Source organism: Bos mutus, chromosome 5 (genome assembly GCF_027580195.1).
Source record: "Bos mutus isolate GX-2022 chromosome 5, NWIPB_WYAK_1.1, whole genome shotgun sequence".
Classification (NCBI taxonomy): domain Eukaryota; kingdom Metazoa; phylum Chordata; class Mammalia; order Artiodactyla; family Bovidae; genus Bos; species Bos mutus.
The window spans coordinates 40,569,656-40,584,937 of NC_091621.1; the positions used below are offsets into that span (position 1 = coordinate 40,569,656).

Consider the following 15,282-nt stretch of genomic DNA (forward strand, 5'->3'; position numbering starts at 1 on the left):
CGCTCCCACTCTTATTTTTGCTGACTGTATAGAGCTTCTCCATCTCCAGCTGCAAAGAATATAATCAATCTGATTTTGGTGTTGATCATCTGGTGATGCCCATGTGTAGAGATGTCTCTTGTGTTGTTGGAAGAGGGTGTTTGCTATGACCAGTACATTGTCTTTGGTGCTCGGCCTATCTTTATCCAAAAAAATAGAGATAGTAGCATTTGAGAAATGGCACCCCACTCCAGTACTCTTGCCTGGAAAATCCCATGGATGGAGGAGCCTGGTAGGCTGCAGTCCATAGGGTCGCTAAGAGTTGGACATGACTGAGCAACTTCACTTTCACTTTTCACTTTCATGCATTGGAGAAGGAAATGGTAACCCACTCCAGTGTTCTTGCCTGGAGAATCCCAGGGACGGGGAAGCCTGGTGGGCTGCCGTCTCTGGGGTCGCACAGAGTTGGACACGACTGAAGCAACTTAGCGGCATAGTATATTTCAAATTTGCTAAGAGAGTGGACCTTGAAAGACCAAGGAAGAAGTACATGGGTGTGTGCAGGTGAGGATCAGCCCTGATCACCAGGATCATCAGGTTCCCCATCAGGGTCAGGAGGTAAATCCCCAAGAAGAGAACAAAGAGCATGATCTGGATATCTGGGTCAGTAGACCACCCCAGTAGCACATATTTGTCAATAATGCTAAGGTTTTTCATGGTTTCTTACATATTCCATCCCTAAAGGGAAAGAAATATTTACCTATTTGGTGGGATAATGATCTGAGTCATTCTCTGCAAATAGAATTTTTTTTAATCTAAAAGATCTGCTTTTTAGCTTTAAGCCAGAATGTGAACCTGAGTATAAATATCTGACAATCCTATTACCCAATTAAATACTGCAACTTTCCTTCTCCTGCCTCTAAATACTCCCTATTAAGCTGAACATAGCTCCCTCACAATACTTAACACTTTCTAACATATGGATAATGGATCTAGTACATTAAAGATAATTTTTCCCTGTTATAACTTATATTACACACAGGCAAGGATGTTTGTCTGTTCATCCCCCCTCCGCATGAAAACAATCCAAATTGCCAATAATAACGACTCATTCCATAAGTTTTGAGTAGAGAAGCAGGTCATGAAAGTGTCACAATGCAGTTGACTCAACTAGATGGCTTTAAATAAACATTTGTTGAATAAAAGAATGGTGCCTCCTAGTACAATCCCTTAACTGTCATCCCCTGACCTGTTAGATCATGTGTGTGTTAGTGGCTCAGTTATGTCCTATCTTTGCGACCCATGGACTGTAGCCCACCAGGCTCCTCTGTCCATGGAATTCTATAGTCAAGAATACTGGAGTGGGTTGCCATTCCCATCTCCAGGGGATCTTCTCAACCCAGGGATTGAACCTGGGTCTCCTGCATGCAGGCAGATTCTTTACCATCTGAGCTACTAGGAAAGCCTCACAATCTCTATCCTGTCATGCTCTTCAGCAGCCTTTCCTTAGTACCCGATATCATCCAAGACTCTATGAAACTCTTGAAGTTGCAACAAGTAGAAAGGCACCCAGAAGCAAAGCAAGAAACTTCCTTTTCTGTGTTACTGCTTCTGAGCAATTAAGAGTTTAAATTCCTAGTACATCTCATCTGACATGTCAATGAAACCTGGTATCTGACTTCATATTTTCAGGTTGAGGACAACATGTGATATAAAGGTGACCTTACTTGTACCATAACTAGATGTCTCACAGCCAGAACTAGCCAGGGTTTTTTCCAGTACCTCACACAGAGTAAGTATTTTTGGATGTAAGGAGTTTGGGGTTTAGAGCAGTGTGGTTTTTGGAGTACAGGAGTGATCACCAGTTTCCTTGATCCTATGAATTTGCATTATAGGGGAGTAGAATGCAAAAGTAGGAAGTCAAGAGATACCTGGAGTAACAGGCAAGTTTGGCCTTGGGGTACAAAATGAAGCAGAGCAAACACTAACAGAATTTTTCCAAGACAATGTACTGGTCATAGCAAACACTCTCTTCCAACAGCACAAGAGACATCTCTACACATGGGCATCACCAGATGGTCAACACCAAAATCAGATTGATTATATTCTTTGCAGCTGGAGATGGAGAAGCTCTATACAGTCAGCAAAAATAAGAGTGGGAGCGGACTGTGGCTCAGATCATGAGCTCCTTATTGCCAAATTCAGGCTTAACTTGAAGAAAGTAGGGAAAACCACTAGGCCATTTGGGTATGGCCTAAATTGAATCCCTTACGATTATACAGTGGAAGTGACAAATAGATTCAAGGAATTAGATCTGATAGAGTACATGCAAAACTATGAGCAGAGGTTTGTAACACTACAGAAGGTGGTGATCAAAATCATCCCCAAGAAAAAGAAGTGCAAAAAGGCAAAATGGTTGTCTGAGGAGGCCTTACAAATAGCTGAGAAAAGAAGAGAAGTGAAAGGCAAAGGAGAAAAGGAAAGATATACCCATTTGAATGCAGAATTCCAAAGAATAGCAAAGAGAGGTAAGAAAGCCCCCTTAAATGAACAATGTAAAGAAATTGAGGAAAACAATAGAATGGGAAAGACTAGAGATCTCAAGAAAATTAGAGATACCAAGGAAACCTATCAAGCAAAATGGGCACAATAAAAGACAGAAATGGTATGTGCCTAACAAGCAGAAGATATTAAGAGGTGGCAAGAATACACAGAAGAACTGTACAAAAAAGATCTTAATAAACCAGATCACCATGATGGTGTGATCTCTCACCTAGAGCCAGACATCTTGGAGTGTGAAGTCAAGTGGGCCATCACTATGAATAAAGCTAGTGGAGGTGATGGAATTCCAGCTGAGCTACTTCATATTCTAAAAGATGATGCTGTTAAAGTGCTAGACTCAATATGCCAGCAAATTTGGAAAACTCAGCAGTGGTCACAGGAGTGGAAAGACCAGTTTTCATTTCAATCCCAGAAAGGGTAGTGTCAAAGAATGTTTAAATTACCACACGATTGCACTCATTCCATATGCTAGCAAAGTAATGCTGAAAATTCTCCAAGCTAGGCTTCAGCTGTATGTGAACCAAGAACTCCCAGTTCGAGCTGGACTTAGAAAAGTCAGGGGAACCAGAGATCAAATTGCCAACATCCATTGGGTTATAGAAAAAGCAAGAGAGTTCCAGAAAAACATCTACTGCTGCTTCATTGACTACACTAAAGCCTTTGACTGTGTGGATCACAACAAATTGTGGAAAATTCTTAAAGAGATGAGAATACCAGATCACCTTACCTGACTCCTATGAAACCTGTATGCAGGTCAAGAAACAACAGTTAGAACTGGACATGAAACAACAGACTGGTTCCAAATTGGGAAAGGAGTACATCAAGGCTGTATACTGTCACCCTGCTTATTTAACTTATATGCAGAGTGCATCAATGTGAAATGCTGGGCTGGAGGAAGCTCAAACTGGAATCAAGATTGCTGGGAGAAATATAAATAACCTCAGATATGCAGATGTTTACTTTCTGTCCTTATGGCAGAAAGTAAAGAGGAACTAAAGAGCCTCTTGATGGAAGGTGAAAGAGGAGAGTGAAAAAGCTGGCTTAAAACTCAACATTCAAAAAATGAAGATCATGGCATCCGGTCCCAAAACTTCATGGCAAATAGATGGGGAAACAATGGAAACAGTAACAGATTTTATATTCTTGGGTTCCAGAATCACTGAAGATGGTGACTGTAGCCATGAGATTAAAAGATGCTTGCTTCTTGGAAGAGAAGTTAAGACAAACCTAGACAGTGTATTAAAAAAGCAGAGACATCACTTTGCCAACAAAGGTCCATATAGTCTAACCTATGGTTTTCCCAGTAGTCATGTATGGATGTGAGAGTTGGACCATAAAGAACGCTGAGCACTGAAGAGTTGATGCTTTTGAACTGTGGTGTTGGAAAAGACTCTTGAGAGTCCTTTTGGACCGCAAGGAGATCAAACCAGTCAATCCTAAAGGAAATTAGCCCTGAATATTCAATGAAAGGACTGATGTTGAAACTGAAGCTCCAATACTTTGGCCACCTGATGCAAAGAGCCAACTCATTAGAAAAGACCCTGAGGCTGGGAAACATTGAAGGCAGGAGAAGGGGACAACAAAGGATGAGATGGTTGGATGGCATCACCAACTCAACGGACTTGAGTTTGAGCAAGCTCCAGGAGATGACGAAGGACAGGGGAGCCTGGTGTGCTGAAGTCCATGGGGTCGCAAAGAGATGGACACTACTGAGCAACTGAACAACAACAAAAATTAATTTGCAATATGTCCTAAAGTTTTATAGCAGCTGCTGTGATAGTAAAATGAGTAGTGGACTCATAATGATACTGTCCTTGCTGATTAGTGGCTGTGAAATCTATTCAAGACATAACTTTTCTCACATGCAAAATGGGGTAAAAATGAGGTCAAATGTAGTTAAATATAATCCAGAAAATACTTTATGAAAGTTAAAAATCACTCTATATATGCATAAGAATAAAATTTATGGTAAATGAATATTTGTGATGTATTGAGTGTCAACAGTTTTGTACATTTTTCCTAATTATTTTACCATTGCTCTAAAATCTGTTTTCACTTCTTGATTGGGTCTTTTATTTTTCTGGAATTGAGCTGTAGGAGTTGCTTGTATATTTTTAAGGCCAAGGAACTAAACAGACATTTTTCCAAAGAAGACATACAGATGGCTAACAAACACATGAAAAGATGCTCAATATTACTCATTATCAGAGAAATGCAAATCAAAACCACAATGAGGTACCATTTCATGCCAGTCAGAATGGCTGCGATCCAAAAGTCTACAAGCAATAAATGCTGGAGAGGGTGTGGAGAAAAGGGAACCCTCTTACACTGTTGGTGGGAATGCAAACTAGTGCAGGCACTATGGAGAACAGTGTGGAGATTCCTTTAAAAACTGGAAATTGAGCTGCCATATGACCCAGCAGTGCTACTGCTGGGCATACACACCGAGGAAACCAGAACTGAAAGAGACACGTGTACCCCAATGTTCATCGCAGCACTGTTTATAATAGCCAGGACATGGAAGCAACCCAGATGTCCATCAGCAGATGAATGGATAGGAAAGCTGTTGTACACATACACAATGGAATATTCAGTTCAGTTCAGTCGCTCAGTCATGTGTGACTCTTTGCGATCCCGTGAACCGCAGCACTCCAGGCCTCCCTGTCCATCACCAACTCCCGGAGTTCACTCGGACTCACGTCCATTGAGTCGGTGATGCCATCCAGCCATCTCATCCTCTGTCGTCCCCTTCTCCTCCTGCCCCCAATCCCTCCTAGCATCAGAGTCTTTAACAATGAGTCAACTCTTCGCATGAGGTGGCCAAAGTACTGGAGTTTCAGCTTTAGCATCAGTCCTTCCAAAGAAATCCCAGGGCTGAACTCCTTCAGAATGGACTGGTTGGATCTTCTTGCAGTCCAAGGGACTCCCAAGAGTCTTCTCAAACACCACAGTTCAAAAGCATCAATTCTTCGGCGCTCAGCTTTCTTCACAGTCCAACTCTCACATCCATATGTAACCACTGGAAAAACCATAGCCTTGACTAGATGGACCTTTGTTGGCAAAGTAATGTCTCTGCTTTTGAATATGCTATCTAGGTTGGTCCTAACTTTCCTTCCAAGGAGTAAGTGTCTTTAAATTTCATGGCTGCAGTCACCGTCTGCAGTGATTTTGAAGCCCAGAAAAATAGTCTGACACTGTTTCCACTGTTTCCCCATCTATTTCCCATGAAGTGTGGGACGAGATGCCATGATCTTTGTTTTCTGAATGTTGAGCTTTAAGCCAGCTTTTTCACTCTCCACTTTCACCTTCATCAAGAGGCTTTTGAGTTCCTCTTCACTTTCTGCCATAAGGGTGGTGTCATCTGCATATCTGAGGTTATTGATATTTCTCCCGGCATTTTTGATTCCAGTTTGTGCTTCTTCCAGCCCAGCGTTTCTCATGATGTTCTCTGCATATAAGTTAAATAAGCAGGGTGACAATATACAGCCTTGATGTGCTCCTTTTCCTATTTGGAACCAGTCTGTTCTTCCATGCCCAGTTCTAACTGTTTCTTCCTGACCTGCATACAGATTTCTCAAGAAGCAGATCAGGTGGTCTGGTACTCCCATCTCTTTCAGAATTTTCCACAGTTTATTGTGATCCACACAGTCAAAGGCTTTGGCATAGTCAATAAAGCAGAAATAGATGTTTTTCTGGAGCTCTCTTGCTTTTTTGATGATCCAGTGGATGTTGGCAATTTGATCTCTGGTTCCTCTGCCTTTTCTAAAACCAGCTTGAACATCTGGAAGTTCACGGTTCATATATTGCTGAAGCCTGGCTTGGAGAATTTTGAGCATTACTTTACTGGCGTGTGAGATGAGTGCAATTGTGTGGTAGTCTGAGCATTCTTTGGCATTGCCTTTCTTTGGGATTGGAATGAAAACTGACTTTTTCAGTCCTGTGGCCACTGCTGTGAGTTTTCCAAATTTGCTGGCATATTGAGTGCAGCACTTTCACAGCATCATCATTCAGGATTTGAAATAGCTCAACTGGAATTCCATCACCTCCGCTAGCTTTGTTCGTAGTGATGCTTTCTAAGGCCCACTTGACTTCACATTCCAGGATGTCTGGCTCTAGGTCAGTGATCACACCATCGTGATTATCTTGGTCATGAAAATCTTTTTTGTACAGTTCTTCTGTGTATTCCTGCCACCTCTTCTTAATATCTACTGCTTCTGTTAGGTCCATACCATTTCTGTCCTTTATCGAGCCCATCTTTGCATGAAATGTTCCCTTGGTATCTCTAATTTTCTTGAAGAGATCTCTAGTCTTTCCCATTCTGTTGTTTTCCTCTATTTCTTTGCATTGGTCACTTACATCTTTATTCATATGATAATAACTATTATTTATTTAATGCATAATTTATGCCAAGGACTATAACAAAGTGTTGATTTCATTTAATCCTACCCTACCTTGTAACATAGGTGATACCTCATTTTTGAAGATCAGAAAGGTTGTGACATATACTGACATAGACTTTATAGTCTATGGATACTTTGCTTTCTCCTGAGGGAACTTGGGAGCCCAGGGAGGAATGTGAGGTGACTTTGGGAGTTTGGCCCATTGACCATGTCTGAAGCTTCTCCTTATCCAGGATGACCTGCTACTCCTGGACATATGGTATGAGAGATTTTACCTCTTGCAACAAAGATGGGGGCTTCTAGGCCAGGGAAAATGCTAGGAAGAGAAGACCAAGGAAAAGCCAGATTGATAACTAAGAGCAATCCAGGCTGAAAGGTGAGAAGTTGACAGAGGTGGGGGATCATGGTAGCAGTAATGGCCCTTTTAGTTTTCCCTCTCATTTCCCTATCTGAAGCATCTGAAGAAGCCCTGGCACTGACGCATTAAGGATTAAGATTTACTCATGCAAAGTACAATTTATTCTTTTCCTTTTTCAGAACAGCAGCAAATTTAACTTATAGAAAAATCTTCCCACACTTATTACACTTTCCCAAAAGCTATTATGCTTACATTTTGATTCCATCTGGAGGCCTCAATGAACTTTAGGAATCCACAGTATCCTGATCTCTAGTGAAATTTTTCCAGAGTCTTTTTTGGGCTCCTTGGAGCCCAAACATGGTGTTCTGGTGCTTTAGGCACCAACAGAATTGAGTTTCTGTGTCTCCCCACCCCACCCCAAACTACCATCCTCACCATAGCATTCCATTTATCTGTTTTATACATATGTAATTTCTTTGGTGGGCTTTTTGTTCCATGGACAAAATATATAGCCAATGAAATCACTTTCAAAACATATGACATAGGGAATCTGCAAAGAGGTATGGAGAAAGAGTTCCCTCTTTGGTCTCCTAATAAACTTCATCCATCCTCCATCTCAGAAAATGTTTCTATGTGTGGTTCAAACCCCTGGTACAAAAAGAAACAGTAGAGGAAAATCCTAAATGGGCAAATAAGTGAGAGTTCAAACTTGTAGGACAGTTACTACTTGTAGGACAGTTTTGCAACTTTGAGCAATAATCTTCCCCATCATGGGTTCAGTTGCCAGTTTTAATAAGAAATTTACAACTTTTGCCAGTAAGATCCTTCTATTTAGGTGTTTTTCTGGCTCACTTACCTCCTCATTGGGCAGGGCTGTACTTGGTCCAAAATGTACTCTGCAATGTGAGCCAGGCTGTCAACTACCTGAAAAAGAAGGGTGTATATGTTAAAACATATTCCAGCAGTGGGGGTGTTCTGCAGAGGACTCTAACTGGATCTGCACACAGCAGGCTTTCTTCACAGTCAATGCAAGGTCTGAAGTCATATTCAGACTCAAAGCAAGGTCACCTCAAGGTCACTTCTGGGTAAAGGCTAAAAAGTATCCTTGCATCCAGTTGATGCTGTTTTGAGTCTTTTGGTCATCTTAGAGTATTTGCCACTCTTCCTTATCATTATACTCTCATTTTTCACTTTTAAACCTGAGAAAAGTGCCTGTCCAGTTTGTATGACTTATGTCTCCCTCTTCATCAGCTTGTTGGCAATCTTATGCCAGCTTAGCCCTGGAAAAGGATATCAAATAAGAACTCTTGGGAACCAGGATCAGTTCATTGCCCATGAGAGAGGCAGCAGTGGTCAGAGCCAAAGTGATTCTCAGTCTAGAGATGGGCAAGCTACTAGTCCTGCTGTGGCCAGTGGAAGACACAGTTCTGAGGATGCTCCTAGGTATAAATGGCTTTGCTAATAGGGAACCAGGTAAATTCCAGTGTGTGAGGCTCTCTTGCTGCTGCTGCTAAGTCGCTTCAGTCGTGTCCGACTCTGTGTGACCCCAAGACGGCAGCCCACCAGGCTCCCCCATCCCTGGGATTCTCCAGGCAAGAACACTGGGGTGGGTTGCCATTTCCTTCTCCAGTGAGACTCTCTTAGGGCTGTTTTATTCCCTTATAGTCCTGGGATACTAAATACACATCCCCTTCTCTCTTCACTTCATATATACTCTTTCCATTCCCACCATGACAAGTTCAGTCACTTCATTACTTTCCTGAATTTACCTACTCCTAACTCTCAGCTGATAAAGGGCAGAGGAAACGTGTCTGTTCATGCTGTGGGTGATCTCTAACTCCTTAACCCCACACATGGAGTTATTCTTCTTTTCTTCCCTCCAGCTTGGGGAGGGAGCTTCCCAGGTAGTGCTAATGGTAAAGAACCCGCCTGCCAATGCAAGAGACATAGAGATGCAGGTTCTATCTCTGGGTTGGGAATATCCCTTGGAGGGGAGGGCATGGCAACTCTGTCTAGTTTTCATGCCTGGAGAATCCCATGCACACCGGAGCCTGGCGGGTTACAGTCCATGGGGTCACAAAGAGTCAGACATGACTGAAGGACTAAGCATGCATGCAGCTTGGAAAGGAGACCCTTTTCCATCTCTGGCCAGTGCCTCTGTTTTCTGGATCCCATCTTAACCCTTCTTTTTGAGCATCTCTCTGAATCAACCATATTCTTTCCTCTTCCCTTGCCTCTTCTTTTCTATCAGGCTTATGCATTCTATTTATATGTAGAAATCACTGATGTTTATCCATTTAAAATAGACCAGAAACCATTAGTAAACCTTCTTTCTTCCATAGGAAGCCTACTACTACAATATTGTATAGTAATTAGCCTCCAATTAAAATAAATAAAGTAATTAAAAAATAGATAGTAGAGTTTGGAGCCCTTTTCTGAGTAATAAAGTCCATTGCCATTAAAGGATTTTATACATAGAAACACTCAGAGGTTAGGAGCCTTTATGAGACAGAAACAGAACAAATTAGTGAAAATTTTATTCTCATTTATCAAGATTTTAATTTCTGGTATGGTCTCAACCTTTCAGAAAAGATACATATGGAATATACTACATATTATATAACATCTCTGGTGTACCCTTAGTCAAACACATTACTATTTCTATAATGAAACTTTTAAGTACCTCTTCTACATGGGGTTGTAAAAGGCTACAAATAGTGTCATGTCCGTTACTTTCCAATTTTACCTCCAAATTAGTTTTGGGGAAAAATGTTCGATTTTCAGAGACTTTAGAGATTTTGGAATTGGAGACGAGGGCTTATAAACTTGTTTTAAATTTCTGTATTTACTGATTTTTATTTCGAGGTTTCCTCTTCTATACCTTGATCTGTTTTTAACTGCAGGGCTATACTATTTTAATGAATGTATACAGATGTAATATATGCTTTAATACCTGGTAGTGATAGACTGTTACTTTTATACTTTCTAGTTTATGTTTTGTTTTCTCATTCTTATAATATTACTTCATAATCAGATTCATAGTTTGAAAAATTCCTTTGAGATTCCAACTGGTGTTCTTCTTTCTTTTTTTTAATAAATATATTAATTTGGGAGTTAGCTTTACAATTTGTTCTTTCTTTGAATTTTCTCTTTTGGCTTGCAGTTTAATTTTTTTTTCACATACGCTCCAGGAATTTTGTCACTGTGTTATGTACACTTTTTTGTTGTTGTTGCTATTTTAATTATAAACTTTGCAATTGAGGTTCCCAACTACATAGTCATGCACCTCTGCTTGGGAATCCCCATTTTCAGGACAACTATTGTAGAAGTAGCTTCTACAGCCTGTTCTCCATACTCTTATGAAAGAGATTTGATTTATGTGGGTGTAGGGCAATGGCAACCCACCCCAGTACTCTTGCCTGGAAAATCCCATGTGGAGGAGCCTGGTAGGCTGCAGTCCATGGGGTCATTAAGAGTCGGACACGACTAGGCAACTTCACTTTCACTTTTCACTTTCATGCATTGGAGGAGGAAATGGAAACCCACTCCAGTGTTCTTGCCTAGAGAATCCCAGGGATGGTGGGGCCTGGTGGGCTGCCATCTATGGGGTCGCACAGAGTTGGACACGACTGAAGCGACTTAGCAGCAGCAGCAGCAGCAACATGCTGCCAGATAGGGTGCATTAGCAATTCTTCTGGCCTCCACTATTACTTATTCTTCCCTGACATCGTCCGCCACTGGGAGGCAATGAGCTTTCTCTTCATTTCAAGCTCTGCTCCTATAAGGAAACATGTCACCCTGTTGCCACTTTCTGTCTAATGCCACATGTGTTTGCTCACACATTACTCCAACCAAAGTTCCTCTTGGTGCCCTTTGATTTTCCCCTGCCCATGACTTCTACTCATCCACTTGGGAAACTTCCTAGTTGTCCCTCCTACCTTTTTGTTTTGGTTCGTTCCTGCTGGACCCTGAATATTTTCTAGTTACTGTTTCCACCTTAATATCATCAAACTGGCTTTCTGTTTCTCAGTAACTCCTTAATCTGCCCCTCTAAGTTATCACGCTTTTCGTTTGACAATAGATGAATTCACTTAAAAATTCCTCTTTGATATTTTCCAACATTTGGTTCATGAAAGAAAGACTGCATCATATGCTCAGTAGACTATTTTATAATGAGAAGCTCACGATCTATATTTTTCAATTCATTGCAGATGATAAAACATTGAATGGGAGAGAGAGAGAGAGAAACACAGTGGTCATGAATTTGTATTTTGTAATATAGACATTCTAGATTTCAGTCCTGACTCTTATCACTCACTGGCTAAGTGACCTAGGGGAAGTTAATGTTCTCAGTAACCCTCAGTTTTTTCACGTATGAAAAGAATGTCTGCCTTCAAGTTTGCCTAATAATGTTTTTATAATATACAGAAAAGTGCTGCCTAATAACTCAATAAACAGTGGCTTTATGCCTATTTTCATGGCAAAAATAAGAGTAGAGAAAGGAAGTTTACAACAAAACTATCAATTGAGACATCAGAAATAAGTAAACCCATAATTTATGACTGTAAAATAATAAATAAAAATCAAAGTGGTGGTAAATACAATATTTTAAATATCCTAATTAAAAGGTACAGAATTAAGAAACAAAAATCTAATGATATGTTGCTTAAAGATAATTGACATATAACACAATAATATGGAAACATTAAAACTAAAGTGATAGATTTATAAAGATATATATGGTGAAATTATCTGAAAATAAAGAACAAGTGAAAATGTTCTTGTAATTTAATTAAAATTTAATTTAATTGGAGTATGATTGATTTACAATGTTATGTAGTTTCCAGTGTATAGCAAGGTGATTCAGTTATACACATACATATATCTATTCTTTATCAGATTCTTTTCTCATACAGGTTTTTACTGACTATTGAGTAGAGTTCCCTGTGCTATACAGTAGGTCTTTGTTGATTATTTTATATATAGGATTGTATATATGTTACCCAAATCTTAATTTATGTGTCCCTCCCATCTTTCCTCTTTGGTAACCATAAGTTTGTTTTCTAAGTCTGTGAGTCTGTTTCTGTTTTCTAAATAACTTCATTTGTATCATCTTTTTAGATTCCACAAGTAAGTCATATCACATAATACTCGTCATTCTCTGTCCGACTTACCTCACTTAATATGATAATCTCTAGGTCCATCCATGTTGCTGCAATGGCATCATTTCATTCATTTTTATGGCTGAATAATATTCCATTGTATATATGTATCACATCTTTGGCCATTCGTCTGGGCATTTGAGTTGCTTCCACATCTTGGCTATTGTAAATAGCACTGCAGTGAACATTGGAATGCACGTATCTTTTTGAATTATGGTTTTCTCTGCATATATGTCCAGGATCAGGATTGCTGGATCATATGTTAATTCTATTTTTAGTTTGTTAAGGAACTTCCATACTATTCTCCATAGTGGTTATACCAATTTACATTCCTGCCAACAATGTAGGAGGGTTCCTTTTCCTCCACACTTTTCAACATTGTAGCCTATTTGATGAAGGCCATTTTGATGGGTGGAGGTGATACCTTATGGTAGTTTTGATTTACTTTTTTCTAATAATTATTACTGCTGAGCATCTTTTCATGAGATTTTGCCCATCTATTTGTCTTCTTAGGAGAAATGTCTATTTATATCTTCTTCCCATTTTTTGATTGGGTTGTTTATTTCTTTGATATTGTGCTGCATGAGCTGTTCGTGTATGTTACAGATTAATCCCTTGTTGGTTGCTTCATTTACAAATATTTTCTCCTATCTGTGGGTTGTCTTTTTGTTTTATTTGTGGCTTCCTTTGCCATGCAAAAGCTTTTAAGTTCAATTCAATCCCAATTATTTATTTTTGTTTTTATTTTCATTAGGGGGGGTGAATCCAAAAAGATTGCTGCAATGTATGTCAAAGAGTATTCTGCCTATTTTTCCTTTAAGTGTTTTATGTATGCAGTCTTACATGTAGGTATATAGTGTCTCTACATCTGAGCTGGTCTTTTGTAGAAAAAAATATATGGATCTTGCTTTTGTATCAATTTAGCCAGTCGATTTCTTTTGGTAGGAGCAATTATTCCATTTACTTTTAAAATAATTACAAATATGCATTTCTTATTGCCATCTTGTAATTGTTTTTAATTTTTTTCAGTCTTTTTTCTTACCTTTTTTTTTTGTTCTCTTCTCATGTGATTTGATAACTATCTATAGTGTTGTGTTTAGATTCCCCACCCCCTTTTTTTTTTGGTGTGTATGTGTATCTATTATGATTTTTTGTTTGTGGTTTTCACTGTTTTGATATACCAGACTATATATATACAAGATTGTTTTAAGTTGCTGGTCTCTTAATTTAAAATGCATTTTCAATATCTTGCATTTGTACTCTCTTCTCATGGTTCCTGACTTTGGTACATATTTGTGTGTAGATGATTTCCTATCTTTACTGTATGCTTGCCTTGACAGGTGAACTTTCCTATTTGTGATTTTTTTGTTTCTAGTTGTGGCCTTTTCTTTTTGGCCTAGAGTAGTTCTTTTGGCATTTGGAGTAAAGCTGGTTTAGTGCTGCTAAATTCGATAAGCATTTCCTTGTATGTAAATCTGTTAATTTCTCCATCATATCTGAATAAGAGCCTTGGTGGGTGGAGTTTTCTTGGTTTTAGATTTTTCTCTTTTATTACCTTAAATATATTCTACCACTCTCTTCTGGCCTGAAGAGTTTAACCTTATGGGGATTTCCTTGTATGTTATTTGTTGCTTATCCCTTGTTGCTTTTAATATTTTCTTTCTTTTATTTTTGTCAGTTTGATTAATATTTGTATTGGTGTTTGGGCTTATCCTGTATGGGACTCTGTGCTTCCTGGGCTTTGGTGACCTTTTCCTGTCCCATGTTATGGAATTTTTCAGCTATTATCTTCAAATATTTTGAGGCCCTTTTTCTTTCTCTTCTCCTACTGGGACCCCTATAATGTGGATGTGTTTACTGTTGTTCTAGAGGTCTCTCAAACTATCCTTGTTTTTTTTTCATTATTTTTTCTTTAATCTGTTTGTGGCAGTTATTTTCACCAATATATCTTCCAGCTCACTTATCCATTTTCCTGTCCCTTTATTTTGCTTTCTAGTGTATTTTTCATTTCAGTTATTTTATTGTTCAACTCCAGTCCCATCACTTCATGGGAAATAGATGGGGAAACAGTGGAAACAGTGTCAGACTTTATTTTTTTGGGCTCCAAAATCACTGCAGGTGGTGACTGCAGCCATGAAATTTAAAGACGCTTACTCCTTGGAAGGAAAGTTATGACCAACCTAGATAGCATATTGAAAAGCAGAGACATTACTTTGCCAACAAAGGTTCGTCTAGTCAAGGCTATGGTTTTTCCTGTGGTCATGTATGGATGTGAGAGTTGGACTGTGAAGAAGGCTGAGCACTGAAGAATTGATGCTTTTGAAGTGTAGTGTTGGAGAAGACTCTTGAGAGTCCCTTGGACTGCAAGGAGATCCAACCAGTCCATTCTGAAGGAGATCAGCCCTAGGATTTCTTTGTAAGGAATGATGCTAAAGCTGAAACTCCAGTACTTTGGCCACCTCATGTGAAGAGTTGACTCATTGGGAAAGGCTATGATGCTGGGAGGGATTTGGAGCAGGAGGAGAAGGGGACGACAGAGGATGAGATGGCTGGATGGCATCACTGACTCAATGGACGTGAGTCTGGGTGAACTCTGGGAGCTGGTGATGGACAGGGAGGCCTGGCATGCTGTGATTCATGGGGTTGCAAAGAGTTGGACATGACTGAGCGACTGAACTGAACTGAACTGATTGTTCAACTCTGTTTGTTCATTATATATTTTAGCTCTTGTTAAATATTTCTTCTATCTTTTGGTCTGTGCCTCTATTCTTTTTCTGAGATTTTGGATCAGTTTTACCATCATTAGTCTGAATTATTTTTC

The 15,282-nt window shown here is 39.5% G+C and overlaps 1 protein-coding gene across 1 annotated transcript in view; it reads right to left on the reverse strand.

Annotated features, from left to right (window-relative positions):
• LOC102265933 (olfactory receptor 5G9-like) overlaps positions 1 to 12,840 on the reverse strand; it is a 62,945-nt gene extending 50,105 nt beyond the window's left edge. Inside the window, 3 exon segments of the mRNA XM_070370111.1 lie at positions 7,217 to 7,257; positions 8,156 to 8,223; positions 12,790 to 12,840. Of these exon segments, the coding sequence (XP_070226212.1) occupies positions 7,217 to 7,257; positions 8,156 to 8,223; positions 12,790 to 12,840 (160 nt within the window).
• Positions 12,841 to 15,282: the final 2,442 nt, after the last annotated feature.